Below are 20,942 nucleotides of genomic sequence, written 5' to 3'. Positions count from 1 at the left end.
GAAAGGGCCATGTCTAAACCACCAACATTGTTCAAGCTAAGCATGGACTGCATGGCGACCTTTGGCGACCTACGTAGGTCGCTGGGCGTGCATGGCGACATACCCCCGGGACTGTAGAGGGCATCATCTGACCAGTTAATCTGGCGAGGGCACTATCTCCTGAAAAAAAAATTCAACGCATTATCTCGTTGAGTTTGCCGAATTTTACCCCCATTAAATCTATTTATTATTAACTTTTTAAAAATAAAAATAAAAATATTAAATTTTTATTATAATTATTTTAAATTTTTAAAAATTAAATTTTATATTTTAAAATTACTTGATTGAATATTTTAAAAAATATTTTTATATTCTTTTCAATAATAAATTTTAAATAGTAATGAATCAAACTTAAAATAAATTAAAAAAAGAAAGTTTTAATAACAGACATGTTTAAGTGGGCGGGTAGGAGTATTACATAATAAGCACTCCCGCTTTTCCCTTTTCTTTTCGCCCTAAATATTTTCCTGATTTTGATCTCCGATTTACTACGGTGATTCTCAGGTAATTCAATCTATAAACGCTCTAATTTCTTTTTCTTTTTCCTTAATTTCACTTCAAATTCAGTTCTTTCCTCCGGTTCTCTCTTTCTCATGTTAGGGTTTTCATCTTAGTTTCTAAAATTTTCAATAATTTTCATTCATCTTTTTAAATCTTACTTTCCCTAGTTGAAAGTTGAAGAAGGTGACGGAAGAGAAGTCGAATTATTTTTTCGTTTTAATTTTTGTTCGTTTATTTGTAATTTCGCTTCAAAGGTAATTTAGATAGTCATTGTTGTTCCTTCCTTCTTTACTTGAACTTATTTGGCAAAGAGGGGTTTTGGCTTTTGACGTAAAATAAACAAAGTTTATTGCTTTGGTCGTTGAAAAAAGTTGAAAAATGGGGAAAAGAAAGAAATAGTTATTGATTGCCGTTATTTGGCATATATTTCTGGTTTTAAATATGTTTTTTCTTGTTTGTTGTAAAGTTCAGTTATAACTTATATGTTTTAAAAGGTTGATTGATACAATTTGCTAAGGCTCTGTTTGCTTGATGCTTTTGCTCAAAAAATGCCGAAAAGCTAAATCAAATTGTAAAAAACTAATTTAATTGTTCTGTATAAAAGTAATCGTAGCTTATAATTTTCAAGCTTTCAAATTCCAAAGCAAACGGCAAGAATTAAACAGTATGTAAGGGGATAGGAGAATGAGTTACTTGGCTTTTGTGGGTAAGAGTCTTGGGTTCATGTGTGCAGATTTGGAAGTTCAAAGTCAGGAGATTGACATAGAAGAAGAAAATGTTAAGTTCTGGGAATAATTTAAGCCGAGGGAATGCAGGATTGCCCTCTGATATGCCACCATTGCTTCAGTGTTTGCCTCTGGAGCCGATTACATTGGGGAGTCAGAAATATACACGGCCTGGAGAACTAAGCCGTGTTCTAGGTCTTGCTCTTCGAAGTAGTACATCAGGGGATCACTCTTTTGGAGTTCCACACTCCAAACTTTCCCCTCCTGTGGCAACGGAGGAGCTTAAGAACTTTAAGGAAAGTGTTCAAGATGTTTCAAGAAAGGCCAGGTATAGGTTTTTTTCTCTGATATTACTACCACCCAGCGAAATTTTTGAATGGTTTATGTTTTATGGTGCATGGTTTCCTTCATGAGTTAGTGTAGCGACTTCTTATTGTAATTGTGGTGACAATGGAATCTTAGGTAGGTACTATATAACTAGAAACAGATCTGCCAAATAACAGCAACATGGTACATGATTTTTATGATGCATGCAATGCACATATAACATGTTGCACATGCGGCATATTTTCTCTATGTGCAATGTAGATATCCCAGCTTCAAATGTCCTTGCCACTTGAGTATTTGTCTCTGGTGGACGATATGAACATGCCATTAATTATAGTGCTTCTTCTTGCAGTTCATCTTTCTGAGCTTGTACTTGTGCATGTTTTACCGTTGTGTAATTAAATATACATTTTCTTTGTATCAGGGATAGAGTGAAGAAGTTGCAGGAGTCTATTTTTAAATTGGAAAGGTATAGAGAAGCCTTAGCCTCAAAGAAGCAGCAACGAAGTGATATTTTGAATGAGAGAACTAGTGGAGTAACCATTGCAAAGGTGGGAAGCCAGATTAATAGAAACACTCATGAAATAATGAACCGAAGACCAGAGGATAGGCCAAAGGGTGTGGGGCTCAACAAGCGTGTACGCACGTCATTTTCCGATTTACGGGTATTTCTCTATGATTGCTGGAATATAATCATGCTTCAACCTATTTAATCTTGGCATATATTCTTGAAAAAAGAAAAATCAGTTGATCTTTCTTCAGCACTGAATAAAGTTTCCTGTTGTCTATCAGTCATTTTGTTTTGGTTGTAACCATAATTGAATGTACTATTTAATTTTTTAAAAATATGAAAATAAGCCAGAAACATAACACATAGTTTGACTAGACCATTTTTTTCTCTTATTTTTTAGCGTACGATTCATTAATTTATTTCCCTTGTTTTCTCTGCCTTTATTTTTACATGAGAACAGGCTGATAACAGGACTGCTGTGAATCCAAGGCAGCAGGGGGTAGTAGAAAAGGATGGTGATGTGCTTCCAGCTGTTAATGGGGGTTCTGCTCAAATTGAAGAAAAGATCCGCAGATTGCCAGGTGAAGGGTGGGAGGCAAAGATGAAAAGGAAACGGTCTGTTGCAGCTGTAGGAAATAGAATTGCCAATGCTGGTCGCGATATAAGACGAGCTAGTCAACCAAAGCTGATCTCTGAATCAAAGTTGCAGTCATGTGATACACTTGGTTTCAGGTGATTGTATAGGGTTGATCTTTTTTTGTAGTTGCTGATTTAATTGTGGATACATTGGTGATGAGGAAAAAGTGGCTTTTGTGTCCGTCTCTGGATGTGCTTTAATTCTTATGAATCAAATTGGCAGTGTTATAGCAATTGTTGAAGAAACATTCTGTTTTACTATTTAATGCTTATAGATTTTATGGTTGCAATCGTCATTCATAATGTGAAACTTTGTGAATCATGTTTAGTATATGGAAGACTTATAGAGGCTTTTAGATAAAATTGCTACACCATGTAGCATTATGATAGTCAATCATGCAAAATTTATGCTTAATAAATTGTATTATATTTTGGATTGACAGATCCCCATGCTCACAAGTTTTCTTTGGTTGTCACTCAGTAATAATTGACTTAGTGTTTCTATTTTACCTGCTTTTAGTTCTAGTATAGAGCATATGATTGTGATTGCTCGTTTGCTGATATGACATTTTAAAATGTTTGATAAGGCATTAATGAAAATGAAGACATTTTTGCGCATGTATCCTAAGGTCTATTTTTTGGAAATGATTATCAAATTTAGATTTGATGTTTATAAGATACAATTTACTCTGATCATATAATTTTTCAGCCATTACATAAAGCTTTTATGTACGAGTCTTAAAACTGCTCCTGTTCATTGTTTTATGCATGCAGATCGAAATCTTCATCTGGAGTTGGTGGAATTAACAGGCCACATGGTTCATTTGAAGCTGCTGGTTCAGAGGCGAATACAGTACTCAGGAATGAATTGGAGAGTACATCTATTCCACGGGATCGTGCAGCTATGTTGGAGCAGAGGGTTGTAGTAAAAACAAATAATAAGTATGTTCCTTTACCATTTTAGTTCTAGCAATCTGTACTGTGAGCAGGAACCTTGCATAATTAATGTTCATCAAAATTTGCATTTTATTTTTTCGATGTATGATTTTCTTTTAATGTTTTCTTCTTATTTATTATTGATATTTTTAATGGAAATGTTTGTTAGGGCAAGTCTTCAGGAGGACAATCAAGCATGTGGCTCGAGTACAATGCTAAAAGGGAAGGTTTCCAGGGCACCAAGAACTGGGTCCATCATGGTGTTAGACTCATCTTCTAAAGTACACCTATCATCAGGAGCTTTGCAGGGTTGGGAACAGCCTAATCTAAATAAGATCCAAGCTTCAGGTGTTGTGAACAATAAAAAACGTCCAATGTCTACAGATTCACCATCACATGCTATATCCCAGTGGGGTGGTCAGAGACCACATAAGATCTCACGAACAAGGAGAGCGAATTTAGTGTCCCCTGTGGCTAATGCTGAAGCTCAGATTTCATCTCAAGGCTTTGCAACACCTGATTTTGGTGCTAGGGCATCTATTGGAACTGGTGGATCTCTTCTTCGCAGCAATGTAGATAATGCTCCTCCAAATATAAAGCGGGAACTTGAGAACGTCTCTTCTCCATTTGGGTTATCTGAGAGTGAAGAATCAGGGGCCGGAAATAACAAATCAAAAGAAAAAGGAATTGATACTTGTGAGGTTACTATTCCTGCATCTCAGAAAGCTGAGGCTTTCTTTTTGCCCACAAGGAAGAATAAAATTACAAATGAAATTGGAGATGGAGTTCGAAAGCAAGGAAGGAATGGAAGCAGTGCATCACCCTTGACAAAACCAAGTGTACATCCTATAAGGGAGAAGTCAGACAATCTTAAAACGACCAAGATAATTCAAAGTGTGAGATCTGCTTCCGACAAAAATAGAAGGTTCTTATCTGGCTCTTAGTATTAAGTTGTTCATATGTCTTGTGGAAATCTGATGAATGAATCATGAATTCTCTGGTTCAGTAAAACAGGTCGCCCACCTTCCAAAAAGCTGAAAGATCGCAAGGCCTCAACTCGTGTTGGTTCGATGCTAAATAATGTTTCTTCAGATTTCACAGGTATTTGACTGCTTATTAGGCCGATGATACTAGCTGCATATATGTCAAACATAGAAGAGTATTGAATCTTTTGATGTTGATGGAAATCTAAATCTAATCGTTCTGCATGGTTGTTACCTATGTTAAAGCTGTGCATCAATGGTGACTTCGATACCTCCTCTTCTACTTGACATTATCGTTTTGACAAATATTTTGGTCTCAGTTTTACTGTGTGTGTTTAGCTATCAACAAGTTATATGTGTGTTCTTGCATGGAATTAATTTTTTTTTTGAGATATGTTGTTGTTTAATTTTCATTTTTTGGAAATAACTGTACTAAGACACTTATCTACATGCATATGTATTTGCACCTTTTGTGAACTGCCAAACTAGCTGAAACGTGGTTGAAAATCCCTGAAACTTTATGGTCTGTTCATTTGATGATGATGTATTTGGGATGCCCTTTTCAGGTGAATCTGATGATGATGACCATGATGAACTATTTGCAGCTGCCACTTCTGCGCGTAAAGCTAGTGGTATGCATCTTTTCCAATGATTCAACTCCCCTTCCCCCAAAATAAACAAAAAAAAATGAATGAAATCAAATGCCTTATGTAAATCTAGTTTTTATTAGGGTATATATTGTTATATATTTCTTGTTTCTGTAGGTCTTTCTTGTTCTGGTCCTTTCTGGAAGAAAATGGGATCTATTTTTAATTCACTGAGCTCAGAGGACACATCTTACGTCAGGCAACAGGTACTATATGGCCAAACATTTTTATTATTCATTGAAACTTTGTGGTTAGTTCATCACAGTTTCCTAAACTGCTGTTTTGATGTTGCATCAGCTAAGTTTGGCAGAAGAACTTGATGAGAGTTTGTCTCAAATTTTTGGAGATGGATTTAATGTTTTGGTAAACTCCATCATCTTATGTTTCTCTTCCTAAAACCAGACCAATTTAATCAGCTATAAATATGAGCATGTTAATCTTAAAAGATGTAAAAAGAGAAGGAAGTGTAACTAGAAACTAAGTCAAACTTTGTTGGCTAAGGTTGATTGGAACTCATCCATTACTCAGGGTGTTGCTGTGCAGAAAGATGCGCCTGATTCCGTTGAAGAAGTGGCCAAAATTAATGCTGCAAGTGAAAGATTTGATATAAAAAAGTTTGACAAGACTACTCCTTTATATCAAAGAGTTCTTTCTGCTTTGATTGAAGAAGATGAAAGTGAAGAAATTTACCACCGCAATGAAGCAAAGAACATGTCGCTTCACTATGCAAGTGATGATTCCCATTGTGGTTCATGCAACCTGATGGATGTTGAATTTAGAGATAGAGACAGAATTGAATCTGAAGTAGAGTCAAACCCAGATTTTCAGTGTCAGAAGAACTCTCTGTTAGACAGGATGTCTGGCGATGTGAGTGTTGCATCAAACACATTTAGGAACTGCAGCATGTCTAATTCATTACATAGCAGTGAACGGTGGCTGGGAGATGGTGATTTATCACATATGGATACGGGTCCCATAAGTGAAATATGTTCAACTGACATGGGTCAGCTCCAACATAAGGAAATAAATGTTTCTGACAGCTCTTTTGACTGCCAGTATCAGTTGATGTGTATGGATGACAAGCTTTTGCTAGAATTGAATAGTATTGGTATTTATCCCGAGTCCTTGGTGAGTTTTTCTGTCATGCTAAGATTGATTGGTTAATCTAAATAACTTTCCTTCTTTCGGTTCCAGGAATACACACACCCCTGTATGTTGGATGTCAATTTTTTGTGCTGTTATCTTGTATGATTTAACTTTTATTAATTTGCTTTTGCCTTTTTGCAGCCTGATTTGGCGGAGGGGGAGGAAGCAATAAATAAAAATGTTGTTGAACTTAATGAATGTCTCTATCAACAGGTTGCTGTTCATAACTCTTACCTGTTGTCACAAGTAACTTCAGTTTGGATTATTTAAAGCACATTTGACATTAGCCTGTTGCTATTTACTAACCCAAAATCTATTTCTTTTTGTGCTTAATTGAAACTCCTTTTGATGTTAAATAACATATTAAAATTTTATTTACCATCCTTTTGTTTTTACAATTTTTTTATTTCTTTTGCATATTCAAATATTAAGAAGAAGAAGAAGAAGAATCCAACATATTTAAACTCCTTTTGCTATTTACACTTTTTTCTTTTTTGTATTGATTCTCAGATTCGGCAGAAGAAGAAGAAGTTGGGGAAGATTGATAAAGCTATTGAGAATGGGAGAGATGTAGAAAAAAGGTGGGATAACCAGATGATCTTGTTATTGATAATTTAATGAATTGTGCTTCAACTAATGTGATTTGCTTTGCAGGGACATTGAGCATGTTGCAATGGACCAATTAATTGAGACGGCTTACAGGAGTCGTTTGGTACTTCTCAGATCCATTGTGCATTTGTTGTTTCTAATTATTATCTTTGGAGCTTTTGATGCTTAGTTCTTTTCCATTTATCCTTTCATGTGATTGCCTTTTTAAATCCAAATTTCTACTTTTTACAAGTTTCTCTATGATAAGTGAAGGTGTGAGAGTCATCGCATGCAAGAACTGCCAACAAGTTGATGTCATTTTGGCCATTCTTTTAAACGAGTGTCTAGGAAATTAGTATTTTATATGGACAGCAAACTGTCAAACATTTATTTGGTTGCTAACTATTTAGGTTGATAATCTAGCTCTATGGTGACAATGCTCTGCAGTTTTTAAAGGAAATGTTCAATTTTTTGTAATGTCAGACACAGTACATAAGTAATGTGAAGAGACTTTATATTGACAAGTACAATTCCAGTGTTCTAGAGACAAGTCAGAAGTGGCTAAATTGAGCTTGGAACTGGGAGAAATGTTTTACCTGGTCTTTATTTATTGTTTATATACTCTTAGTCCTTTAAATATTTTATACAATTACAATGGTAGCAGTTGCTCATGTTGGTTTTTAGAAAATCAAGCGAACTGACAACTAAATTAGCTGAACTGTTTAACCCTTGACCCACTATTGTGGACCAGTTCCCTTTTTGTAGATTTTCTACTGTCTTCATGATAATGGAAATATTATGGCCCTAGATTGTAAAAATCCAAGGCACTTTCTCAAGTGCATTTGCTACTAAGCATGTTTTCTTTATAAAGTTGCATGGCATGGAACTTTTCTCGCTATGTAGTCAATTCAGTATTAGTCTGGTATTTGGCTATTTATTGGTGTGTTTTATAGATGCAGGCCTGACATACTTAATTGTTGATTTAGATGAGAATGGTTGTAACATCTCGCCTTATGGTGCCGAATGGTTTATCGTTTTATATCTAAAGTGGTTTGGAGCGAGGTGTTTATTATAATTGATTTAATTTTACAAACAATTAATGCAGGCATGTCGTAGGAGTAATTTGTCAAAAAGTGCAGTTCGTAAGGTGTCAAAACAAGTTGCATTAGCTTTTGTGAAGCGAACTGTTGAGAGATGTCGGAAATTTGAACAGACAGGCAATAGTTGCTTTAGCGAACCTGCTTTGCAAGATATCATGTTTTCTGTACCTCCACGCAGCAATGAAGCAAAATCTGTAGATTGCATTGGCTCCGGAACTGCTAGTAATATTTGTAATGAAACTTCCAACCACCAAGCAGAAGCCAGGGGCTCGGGTATCGAAAATTCTACCTTTTCTAATGGCATTATATGCCAATAATTTAGATTTTATTAGGATTTGAGAGCATTATTCTCTCAATCATAAAAGAAAAAATTGTTACAAAGTCTTGTTTACCGAGTCAAATGCTTGGATACGTGCCTCATTTAACTTTTAAGCAGCTTATTCGTGTTTATTTCACTTTTGCCACAGTTGCTGTTTCGAGTACTTATGAGAGGAATGATTCCTCGGAGGCTCTTCCAGCCATTCAATCATCTGAGCACGTTGTTTCCAAGTATGGATCTGTGTTGAACAAAGGGAGGAAGAGGGAAGTACTTATCGATGATGTTGTTGGTAGTGCTTCGTCTAGGGTAACATCGACTCTTGATGGCAGTGTCGGAAGAGTAAACGGAAGGGAGCAAAGCAGAGAGAATTTACAAAATACTAGTTCAAAGGAGGAACGGAAAACAAAGGCAAACGCCAATCAAAAGAACAGTCATCGATCGAGTTGTGGAAATGGATTCAACGGAAGGCTTACAGAAACTTTGAAGCCTACGGATAAGATTCATCAGAATTCAAGTAAAGAAACAGAGGAGGGAATGGATTTTGGAAACTTGCAACTAAACGAGTTGGATACGATGGAAGAATTGGGTGTTCCAAATGAGCTTGGTGGTCCTCGAGATCTGAGTTCGTGGCTAAACTTCGATGAGGATGGCTTGCAAGACCATGATTCAATAGGTTTAGAAATACCGATGGATGATCTCTCTGATTTGAAGTTTGCATTCTAATATTGTATTTATCTAATAAGTTAGGTTTCTAATTTAGCAGCCTATCCGAACAGAGCAAGTGTAACTATGATTCATTTTTCTGTGTATAAAATCAATTATTCAACCCAATTTGGTCGGTCTATGCATATTCAAAAAAAAAAAAAAATTGGATTTGAATATTACGTTAGATTTGAGTTTTAGATTATGAACGGCTATGGATATATTTTTGGATATTTATTTTTCAAATATTTATTATACAGATGAGGATTTAAATATTAAAATTTGAATTATAAAATGAAAAATGTGTTTGTTAGTTGTTACTATTGTTAAAACATCATCTTAGTGTATGTACACTAAGGTGGCGTTTGGTTCGCAGGAATCCCTTGGAATTAAAGAGAATTAAAATCTAATTTCACAACTTTCTCATGTTTGGTTCAAGTTTTCAAAGGGAATTAGAATCCCTCATGACTCCAACTAACAAACATATAAAAATATATTGAATAAAAATATTTTTTTATTATTTCGGGTTGGGTTTTAATTCATATATTTAGGTCGGGTCGGATCGGATCGGGTGAAACTTTATTTTGGTCGGGTCGGTTTTTTTAAGTGTGATATTCGGGTCGGGTCGAGTTCGGGTTTAGGGTGAAAAATAACCGACCCGACCCGACCCGAAAATATATATAATTTTACCTTATATATTTAGGAATAATTACAATTCAATTAAGTCACTATTTTTATTGAATAAAAATATTTTTTTTATTATTTCGGGTCGGGTTTCTAATTCATATATTCGGGTTGGGTGAAACTTTATTTTGGTCGGGTCGGGTCGATTTTTTTTAAGTGTGATATTCGGGTCGGGTCGGTTTAGGGTGAAAAATACCCGACCCAACCCAAAAAAAAATAATTTTACCTTATATATTTAGGAATAATTACAATAATACCCCTCTATATATACTTTTTTTTCAATTAAGTCGTTGTTTTTATTGAATAAAAATAATTTTTTATTATTTCAGGTCGGGTCGGGTCGGGTGAAACTTTATTTTGGTCGGGTTGGATCTCAGATGGAGGTTCCCTTGTTCTCAAGTCGGGTTGGGTGGACCAAAAACCCGACCCAAACCAACCCATGGTCATCTCTAATTGGGATGATTTTAACTTATGATGTTTATTAGCATGATTTTTATAATTTATTGAAATGAATAATCAATCAATAAAATTAAATTTTAATATATTTTTAAAATTTTTATAATATATTGCTAGATGTAATTTATAAAACAAACTAAAATTAAGCAAAAAAATAAGAAGGGCAATCCTATCATTTTACATTACTGAAATCAAATTTATCTGACATGTCTGCGAACCAAACAGAATATGGAATTGGATTCTAATTCAATTTCCTGTAAACCAAACAGAATATGGAATTGGATTCCAATTCCTGACAGATTTCAATTTCTTCACAGATTTCAATTCCCTCATAAACATTCTAACGAACCAAACGCCACCTAAATTGGTTGAAAAGAATATAAAACATCATCTTAACAAGCCATTAAAGTAAAAAAAAAAAAAAAAAGATAAGTGTGATTGACAATGGCAAACATTTCACACACTTGTATGCCACATGCATGTTGTTCTGATTTCCTTATTTTATTTGTCCAAAAAAATATGGGTAAATTACACAAAATTATTAAACTATGAAAAAAAAAATCTATTTTAGTCGTTGAATATTTTAAAAGTTAAGTCATCAATATTTAGTTCTATTTTAATTTTGATCATTCTCTTATAATTTTATCACTAACCTGTGTTGTTACTTGATTGATCAAAATGATACAGAGAAATAAAATATTAAACATGGACATATGAAACCATCTATCTCTTAGGCCATCTCCAGTCCTCATCTCTACTCTACAACATCTCTATCTCTACTCTAAAGATGAAACAATAATTCATCTTCAGCACTATCTCTACATTACCATCAACTCTACTTTATTCACAATATTGATTTTTCAAATATAAAATAAAACATATAAATTTCTAATAAATATCAAGATAAAAAGCATAAATAAAATATTCAACGCATGTAACAATTAGTATGTTTATTTATCTAATTTCAATATATTTTTATCTATCTTGCAAATTAATCTACTTAAATTTTAAAAATTCATAAAAAATACAAAAAATCAGAAAAATTATAAAAAAATTTAGTATGTTTATTTATCTAATTTCAATATATTTTTATCTATCTTGTAATTTAATCTACTTGAATTAAAAAAAAAACAAATTGTAGCGCATGGTACAATACCACGCTAGATGTAGCGCGGTATGTAGCAATTCTCCAAAGTGGAGATGTTTTTGGCGATGGGCTGGAGGCTGTTTTTTCTCAAAAGTGGAGATATTCTTCAATTGTAGCGCAGCATTGGAGATGCCCTTAGGCACTACATCAAATTGTGCATTTGATTCAAGATTGACAATACATATACTATATGTGTAACTAAAGTTTGATTAAAATCAAAAAGTTTTATATTACGTTGAAGTTCACATATTTAAAACACTGTTAAATTATTACAGGAAGAAATAATAAATAAAAATATAATTAAATCATTTTTCATGTAGTTAAAAACTTAAATTACTAAAATATTTTTATTATATTTTATAATTTTATATTTAAAAAATTAAGTTTACATTAGTCGAGTGGATGTTAGAATTATCATAAACAACATAAAAATTCAAGAGGAAATGAAAATAAAATGAGGTCGACACATGTCAGTATTAAAATTATAATGACATGTATCACTAATAAAATATATGTGATTAATAAAAAGACGAAATTAAATATTGGTGGCTTGTTTATTTTATAACATCAAGATAGATTTAATATATGTTAATATATTTTTTATTGTAAAGTTTACTTTGACATATATATATATATATATATTTCATTTACAAGGATAAACTTGATAATAAAAAGAAAAGAAAACCCTAACTTAAGTAGCTTCATCAAATCCAATGTATAATATTGTATTGCATGGAAGCTTCATCGTGGAAAATACATGATTTTGTGAAATTTTCTTTTATCAAAAGTTTGAGAAATGATTCTGTGAGGGTTGGACCATTTGCATGTCTGTTGTTGTTTGACACGAGTGATCATCACTCATCATGCTCCTACATCAATCAAAATTGCATCATTAATAATATACAAAAGAGTAAGTAGAAAAAATCATGGATATTTTTCCATTAGGGTTTCTTTATATAAATATAGTACAAGTTAATGAGATCTTACTCTCGAGGACGGGACGCCCAAAGGGAACTAAGTGCTCGTAAACGTCCATAATACTCTCCGATCATCATAAAACACCGTGCTGCCTGTCGAACCGTCAGTATCCGGGACAACTGGTGAAGGGTTTGATGTCTTAAATTGTCACCCTACATCACAATTACAACTTTGATATCTAAGTAGAAAAAGAAGAAAATAAAGAATTTTTTATATTTTATATATATTTATGACTGTTAGATGAGTGAAAATAAATGGTTAAGATTAACCCCTTATTTTTTTCAGTGAATATCTTCTCATCCTCTAATGTAAATCTTAGTAGTCTATTTTCTATCCTCCAATAATTTTAAATATGTGTAAAACTAAAAAATTTTACATTATATAATTGGATCAAATCCCTATATATATATATATATATGCATATTTTAAAAGATTTAAAGTTTATTTTAGAATTTATTGAATAATCTTGGTGATAAAAAAATATTTATACAAGGGGTGTGCAATGGACTCCTTTTTGATTTATTATAAAATAATCATTCATGACTTTCCATTAAGCAAGGGTTTTTATTTCAAAAGATACCATTATAAAACCACCTTTTTGATAGGAACTTTTATAGATAAAGATACCCAATCAATGCCCGTAGTTTTCAACATTGCAATGGACTCCTTCCAGATAAAGCAATATATAATTTCCCACATTAAATTTATTTTTATTTGATCAACAAATTCAACCTATATCATTTTCTAATTATCAAAATACCATTCTTTTATTTTATAATTATTTTTATGTATTTTACTTACAGTTTTTATTAAAACTTTATAATTCCGATGATACCTGGCGAACGAAGCCCTCAAGGTTGGCAAGCTTGCCTAAGGCAACAGCCATTTGTTGCATTCCGTCGATGTTCGGACCGCCAGCAACGGTGTCGATCAGCGATTGCTGGAGCTGTTCGAGGCCTTGGGTGAGTGCCTCTTCTGCCTGTTGTGAAGAATGCTGGAGGCTGTAAATCCCCATCACTTGCTGTTCAGTTAATGGATCTAATTGTGATATTAGCATCTGAAAAATAAAATCAGAATCGGTTTAAGCATAAACTGATAGCAAAAAATAGTAAATACTTTCAGTTATTTTCTTATATTTTCATCCTCGAATTTTTCAATTTCACGTGTATTTTAGATATTTTTTATTCTTATTATTAATAATATATTTTCGTTATCTACAATTTTATAAATTCATCCTCTATTATAGAATCATATGTCGGTTCCAACTTACATGAATTATTAACGTATTAAAACTATTGTGCCAAAAAATAAAATTAAATCACCGTACATGTTTAGCATACTTGTTTTGTTTATAGACAAATGAAGGTATTCGGGGACTTCAAACCTTGATGAGTTCGGAGGGCCTGAAGCCTCCCATCCAAAGGAAGCAGCGTTCCGCTGGAGTCGTCCACATGCCGGTTATAAGGTGGAAAACATCTGCCTTTGCAGCGGCAGCCTTCAACCGGAAAAACTCGTCGTAATGTGAGATGTAACTGTCAACGATTATTCGAAGGTCGCTGTCGGAAAGGTGTGCATTTAATCCAGTTCTAAGCTCCGACATGTTTCTCTGATCATCTTCTAACCATCTCGAGTATTCCATGTCGAATATTGCAGCCCCTAAAATGAAACAAGCAGAAAAAATGGTAATGAAACAACACAAACACTAAAATAATCAAGTAATAAAGAAGAAACTGAGTAAAAGTTTAGGACATATATCCTTCAAAATTGAGTAAAAGTTTTATGCAAAAGAATGGAGTAAAAGTTGCAGTGAATTAATGAAAGAAACGTTGTAGGTGAAAGTTGAAGTAGCAATTATTAAGAAGAAAAATCAAGACAGCCATTTGATTAAGCAACTTAATAAAGAGTAAATATTAACAGAAAAGGATTCTGTAGCTAAGTATTGAATTGACTTGAAATTAATATAACATGCAAAGTTTTAAATTGAAATTAATACTGAATACGTCAAAAATTTCTATTTTACGGAAGAAAAGAAATATAAACAAGCTACACATTTTTTCCACCGTTCTTCCAATACTACCCATTATTGAAAAATACATTCGCCATCTTAATGATTCATAATTATTGGAAAATGCACATAATAAAAGCCCATTTTTGTAAAATAAAAATGCAAGCTTTTTCTTTTTTGTCATAGACTTACCAGAGCTGATATTTCCACCAGCACCAGCACAACCTCCCAAGAAAAAACCCTATTACATTCAAAAGTAAAATAGTTTCTTATGCTGGTAAAATTATTTGTCTGTAAAGGGGAAGAAGAAGAAGAAGAAGAAGAAGAAGAAGAAGAAATAAATGAAAACCTGAGATCGTGCTCTCTGAAGATCGTGTTCAAGTTGAGTTAGCTTTATTCTACTTGATTCTAGTTGTTGAACATAAGCCTGTTTTAAGACAAGTGAAGCAGTTTCTAAGACAAGTACTCCAGCAAACTCCATGCAGATGTTCTTTTCTGCATGTCTGATACAAAAGTATTATATCGAAAAGATATGAAAAATCTTAATGTTATACAACCTTTTTTCTAAGACGACTTTTCCTTGCAGCTTCTCTGTTTTGAGCTAAACGTCTCTGTGTCTGAAAAAAAGAACAATTTTTAAACAGACTTAAATAAAAATAATACCAAGAAATAAAGATGTTTTTTTACTTGTACCTTAGCATCAAGCTGTTTCTCAGAAGTTGAACCCCTTCTCTGCAACATCATAGAAAAGTGTATGTATGTGTGAACAGGTGTATAATTAGAGGGAATAATACCCATTTAATATTTGATTATAAAAAATTATGAAAAACTATATAAATGGAATAAAAATGCAGTGGTTGGTGATTTAAAAAGATTCTTATCAAACACAGACAAGAAGTTGGTCAGGAAAATGAGAGCCTTTGGCTGTTTGGTAGGCTAACAAAAGATTAGAAATGATTTTATATATTATATTAAAAAAACTTTTGGTTATTTTACTAAAAGTTGAAGTATCTAGCTTAAGCAAGTAACAGTATAAAGAACATGAAGCAGTAAAGTGGGGTCATGGTTTTACAGTGAAAGAAAAAACAAACGTAGTACACATTCTCGCTTTGCTTTCCAATATGTAATTTGTGTTTTTCTCTCTCTTTTCATGTCAGACATCATCAGGAAATCGTTCAGGGATCAGAGAAAAACTCTGAACCCTTTGATTTTGTGAGGGTTTGTTGGGATCTGTGTACCCCTTTGAATAAAATAGACCAAGAGAGAGAGAAGGATCAACACAGTAATAATAACAAAAAAAGGTACCAATTTTTCCCTCGGTTGTTGGGATATAGTAAGGAAGGAGAGATTTTAGGACCTTTTCTTGGGGTAGTTTAGCAATTGATTGATTCTGTGATGTTCCAGTTCTTGAGATATCACTTGCCATCTCTTGTTGATGATCCAAAGGAGTTGTCTTTCTTGTACTGATAGGCGATTCCGGTTCAAGCTGATTCTCGGTTTTGCTGGAGATTGTATTCACTGCAGAACCTGAATCAGTGCTTTCCCCTACTGATTTTGAACTTCCCTGTATGGAATCAAAGTTTAAACAAGCTTACAAAACATATATAAATATTAAGTATTTTGTCAACTCTTTCAATATAAGAAACCTATAAAAAAAAAACTGGTCCACTGTGAATCCATGTAAAAACTCTAGTACTATCTGAAAGAAATGGTCAAACAATGGTTAAAAGGAAAACTACTCTTGGGGTTTGCTGGAATCTCATTGGCCAAGAAGGAAACATCTCCAGGGTAGCCGCTGGTCTGCCTGTTGTGAATAAAGCTGCCACAGAATCACAAAAACATACACTATCTCAGAAGATCACCCAATATTTTTTCAACGATTGTGTATTTATCAGAAAATTTTCAAAGCCAAAGAGAGGTTGAAGCGCTGAAGCAAAGCTACCTAATAAATCAGCCTGCTTTGCTATTTTATCATTTTTACAGTTCATTGTTTCTATGTTTGTATCTTCACGAAATTCAAGTGTATTGCCTATGTATCATTACAGTGTTGGAAATGGTAATCCCACCCCATCCCTTTTACCTTTTTTTCTCTCTCTCTCCTTTTGGCTATTGGATGGATGGTAGGTTAAATTTTTTAGTTGGTTTTGCTGACATATGTAGAATATCAACGACGAAAAACAACTGAAATGATATAGGAGAGGGAAAGAGCATACGTGCTTTAGCTTCATCATTTCGAGTTTTCACTCCTTGCAGCACAATTGCTTCTTCTAGCTCTCCAAAACCAAACGCAGATCCTTCTTGATGGCTAGGCAAAAATTTCTAACTTGAGAGTAAGAATAAATATAACAGAAAAATCATAAGGAACGATTTTGAGGAAAGAAAAACATACATGAAACATGTGGGAACATTCATTCCATGAAGAACTGCATAAGGAATATCATGATGGTGATTCGAAGGTCCCGAGTCAGTCAAACCGGTCTCCCCAACTCTATTGTTCGCCATGCAAGACTTGTTCACCAGATCATTCTCCAGACCAGAAACAGCTAAAAGCCTAAAACAAAAACATGTTGCGGCACAATGAAAACCAGTGGCTTTAAAAAGCGAAGAAAAAAACACCCAAAGTTGCTATTTGTTTAGTTTACGTTAGCTAGTTGCTGAAGAAGGAGAGGAACAAGGAAGCAGAAAATAAGATGAAAAGCTTGCAGCTTTTGATCCTTTGATCGGGTGTCTGTTTCTTTATGGCTTTAATTTCTATCTAGTATTTTTTTCTTCTTTTCGAAGGAGACTTTTGCTTTTATTACAGCGCCTTGTTGTCTTGTAAGAGTGTAGGAAATTGAATCAGATTTTGGACCTCTTCCTTTTCTTTTATCATGGTACTACACAAAATCTTGTCCTTGCTGACCCTCTCCCCTGAGTTTCTGCCTTCTTGAGTTTAAAAAACAATTTTCAAACAAAAAATATTTCAGAGACGAACCCACTAGAATCACTGACTCCTACTCAACTCTCTCTCTCTCTCTCTCTTTAACCGTCTGTTCTTTCTCATTGGTTCCTTTTTTATGGACCTCCTCAGCTATGTAAAGTACTATACTAATAATAAAAATATTATTAATATAATATATGTTTTATTGTTAGAAGGGGACATTTTTATAAAAAAAATAATGTAATAAATGGATATCACTTAATTCAACATTGAAAATTAGATAACACAAGGTTTTCTTTCTTAATAAAAAGGAAAGAGACTGATTAAAAAGTAAAAGAAAAATGAGTACGAAAAAGTTTATAAAAGAAAAGTAGTAGTTTTTTTATCTTTATAATATATGCATCTTATTGTTAGGAATAAATTAGTTCAATCGATTAATTGACAGTTTATTCTTTTAATTTAGGTAAAAATTGCGATTAATAGGATGTCAGTTGTAGATTTATGTATTTAGTGTAAAAGAAAAAAAATAAAAATTGTCATGAAGGAAAAAAGTCTCTCATTTGGTCTTGTTCAGAGTATAAATATATCGATTATAGGGTGGCTGGTGTCAAATTTAAGATCATCATAACTATCAATTATCCGTCAATTTGAGTAGATAAAATCATCTTTTATTAGATTTGATTATCAAAATCACATCAAGTGTTGATGTGGGAAACTCCAAGTGATTATCTAACTAAGGTAATTCAAGAGGTAACCTAACATTCGCTGAATATTTTTGAAGGTTTTATTTTATTAACATTCTAAGTGATTGATGCAGGGGGATCCGAGACAGATGATGCCGAGCTGTCAGATTGCACGTTGATGGCGCTGAGATACCATGAGTTGGCAGATCAGCGCAAAGGCGGGAATTGATTGTGACATGTTCCTCATTGGGGTCGTTTTGAGTATGTTTCAGTCTTTTGGCCATAACTTTGGCTACAGGTGTCAGAATCGCGCATAAGACCCCAATCCGAAAAACTCTTTTCGACGCGCACGCTCTCCACATCGAGCTACGCTCCATGTGGCCTTTTTTTCAACCTCAAATTCTGCCGTTTTCCCCTCCGAATCACTAGATTTAGTTATTTTTTACTATTTATGGTAATATTTCGATTGTTAATTAGGAAGTCAATTTAAATCCGATTTAGGCCGGATTTTTGGGAGATTGCTTATTTTATTTCGAATTTCAATTTAGAGTGATTTTCGGGATTTTGTTATTTTTGGCAAAATTCGAATAAAGACGATTTGTTTGCTATAACAGTCCGGCTTGTGGACTGCTTTTTGACAGTTTTTGATTTTATAATATTTTATTAAACCCTAGAGACTTTTTTCTCTGGTTTTTGGGGCGAATTTTCTCTTGTGAATCGTCTGTCGGAGCTAGCCTACAGGATAATCACTATTCTGTCTGGCGTCAGTTGGTGTCAGAGCTTCAACATCTTCTTGGGAAATTTCACCAGTTTCAATGGCTGGAGGTCGTGGTCGTGGTCGTCGTGAGCAGGTTCCGAATGAGGAAGCCCAACCCCGTGATCGCAGCGTTCAGGATATGATGATTGCGGATTTGCAGAGGCAAGTCGCAGAATTAACCCAGCGCCTAGCGGCGCAGGATTTAGAGGATCGTGAGGCCTCTGATCACGATACCAATTCCACTTTCGAAAACCCATATCACAATCGCGCAGGATTCCGGGGCGCAGGATTCCGGGAGCACCGTGGTCGGGAGGAGCGTCATGGATACCTCGGTTTTCGGGTCGATCTCCCTGAGTTTTCTGGTACATTACAGGTCGAGGGATTCGTGGATTGGATTAATGAAGTGGAGCGTATTTTTGAATATAAGGAAGTCCCCGATCGTGTGAAAGTGAAACTGATCGCCATCAAACTCAAGGGCAGAGCATCTGCGTGGTGGGAACAGTTACGACGTTCACGAGAAAGACAGGGCAAAGCCAAGATCACTGATTGGGAGAAGATGAAAAAGAAGATGAAGGGCCACTTCCTTCCCTTCGGCTACACGCAAACCTTATTTCAGCGACTTCATGCGTTGAGGCAGGGCGCGCGATCAGTCGATGATTACACGGAGGAGTTTTACCAATTGGTCGCCCGGAACGATTTATCTGAGACGGAGGAGCAGATGGTGGCGCGATATTTGGGGGGTTTACGCCAGCCCTTGCAAGATGTCCTCAGCCTTCATTCATTGTGGAGTGTTTCGAAAGCATACCAGCGTGCACTTGCTGTTGAAAAACAGCAAAACAGGAGACCAGTGATCAGGAGCGATCACAACAGTCGACCAGTTCGCCCTCAAGAGTCTCGTCCTGCTCAGCAGCCACCGCAGGGTAATTCTAACCCTACTATTAGATGTTTTCGTTGTGGTGAACAAGGGCATAGGGCGACTGATTGCAGGAAGCCTGCTAGTCAAAAGGGCAAAAATTTGTTGATTGAGGAAAACGTGGAAGACGAGACTGAGGAGATTGGCGAACCCGTGTATGACGATGATGAGACTGATGATGTGCTGTATGGAGATGGTCATGAGACTCTGGTCGTTCTCAAGAGTCTACTTACCCCCAAGGGCGATTCAGGGGACGATTGGTTGAGAACCAATATTTTCCACACGACTTGCACAGTTGCAGATAAAGTCTGCAAAATGATCATTGACAGCGGCAGTTTTGAGAATGTAGTGTCCGATGAGGTTGTCCAGAAATTGCAGTTGAAGACGGACCGTCATCCTAAGCCATACAAGTTGTCATGGCTAAATAAAGACAGTGAGGTAACAGTTGATAGGCGATGCCTCGTGTCTTTTTCAATTGGTAGAAAATATTTTGATAATGCCTGGTGTGATGTTGTGTCTATGGATGCGTGTCATATATTGTTGGGTCGACCTTGGCAGTATGATCGCAGTGTCATTCATGATGGACGGAAGAATACATATTCCCTTAGCATCAAGGGAAAAAAAGATTGTGTTGGCACCCCGGCGGGAAGGACTTACTCCTACCCCAGTAACCCATAATACTAATATGCTTTCTATGTCCATGTTTTTAGATGAGATTGAGCATGGCGACGTGGTCTATGCCTTGCTACCTTGCGAGAACAATGCAGTAGACGTGGATACATATTTACCAGTAGAGGTGCAGCGGTTGCTAGAAGAATTCTCTAACTTGATGCCAGAGGATCTTCCTCCTGGACTACCACCTATGAGGGATATTCAGCATCAAATTGACCTTGTTCCTGGGTCAAGTTTGCCAAATCGACCAGCATATCGCCTCAGTCCCAAGGAGGCCGAAGAGTTGCAGCGACAGGTGGAAGAGTTGTTGGAGAGGGGCTATATCCGAGAGAGTATGAGCCCATGTGCAGTCCCTGCTCTGTTAGTGCCAAAGAAAGATGGTTCTTGGCGTATGTGTGTTGACAGCCGAGCGATCAACAGAATTACAGTGAAGTACCGGTTTTCAATTCCCCGTCTAGATGATATGTTGGATCAGCTATCTGGTTCTAAGATCTTCTCAAAAATTGACCTTAAGAGCGGTTACCACCAAATCAGAATAAGGCCTGGAGATGAGTGGAAGACGGCGTT

General features: G+C 35.1%; 2 protein-coding genes across 7 annotated transcripts; one reads left to right on the top strand and one right to left on the bottom strand.

Annotated features, from left to right (window-relative positions):
• Positions 1-454: 454 nt before the first annotated feature.
• LOC120142194 lies at positions 455-9,289 on the top strand. Of its 5 annotated transcripts, none has more exons than XM_039156933.1 (16): positions 455-543; positions 1,274-1,593; positions 2,017-2,257; positions 2,564-2,835; positions 3,514-3,681; positions 3,845-4,600; positions 4,682-4,776; positions 5,225-5,290; positions 5,423-5,511; positions 5,603-5,668; positions 5,834-6,433; positions 6,593-6,664; positions 6,962-7,032; positions 7,106-7,163; positions 8,145-8,412; positions 8,607-9,289. In XM_039156933.1, exons 2-16 carry the CDS (start codon positions 1,316-1,318, stop codon positions 9,179-9,181), a joined length of 3,675 nt encoding a protein of 1,224 aa, XP_039012864.1. In that variant the 5' UTR covers positions 455-543; positions 1,274-1,315; the 3' UTR covers positions 9,182-9,289. The 5 variants fall into 5 exon arrangements, with proteins under 5 accessions (XP_039012864.1, XP_039012867.1, XP_039012865.1 ...); XM_039156936.1 differs by having other exon boundaries at positions 1,224-1,593; XM_039156934.1 differs by having other exon boundaries at positions 1,221-1,593.
• Positions 9,290-12,162: 2,873 nt separating this feature from the next.
• Positions 12,163-16,947, bottom strand: LOC120142068 (transcription factor TGA9-like). Of its 2 annotated transcripts, XM_039156825.1 has the most exons (13): positions 16,820-16,947; positions 16,644-16,735; positions 16,170-16,249; positions 15,831-15,994; positions 15,788-15,797; positions 15,124-15,162; positions 14,988-15,047; positions 14,780-14,857; positions 14,623-14,671; positions 13,810-14,081; positions 13,261-13,482; positions 12,435-12,577; positions 12,163-12,316 (listed from the first exon to the last, which is right to left on the bottom strand). In XM_039156825.1, exons 1-13 carry the CDS (start codon positions 16,930-16,932, stop codon positions 12,229-12,231), a joined length of 1,410 nt encoding a protein of 469 aa, XP_039012756.1. In that variant the 5' UTR covers positions 16,933-16,947; the 3' UTR covers positions 12,163-12,228. The 2 variants fall into 2 exon arrangements, with proteins under 2 accessions (XP_039012756.1, XP_039012755.1); XM_039156824.1 differs by having other exon boundaries at positions 15,788-15,994.
• Positions 16,948-20,942: the final 3,995 nt, after the last annotated feature.

The sequence above is a fragment of the Hibiscus syriacus genome, unplaced genomic scaffold (assembly GCF_006381635.1).
Source record: "Hibiscus syriacus cultivar Baekdansim isolate YM2019G1 unplaced genomic scaffold, ASM638163v2 tig00110819_pilon, whole genome shotgun sequence".
Lineage (NCBI taxonomy): Eukaryota > Viridiplantae > Streptophyta > Magnoliopsida > Malvales > Malvaceae > Hibiscus > Hibiscus syriacus.
The sequence above is the reverse complement of the archived record's forward strand: the minus strand, read 5'-3'. Positions and strand labels throughout refer to the sequence as shown.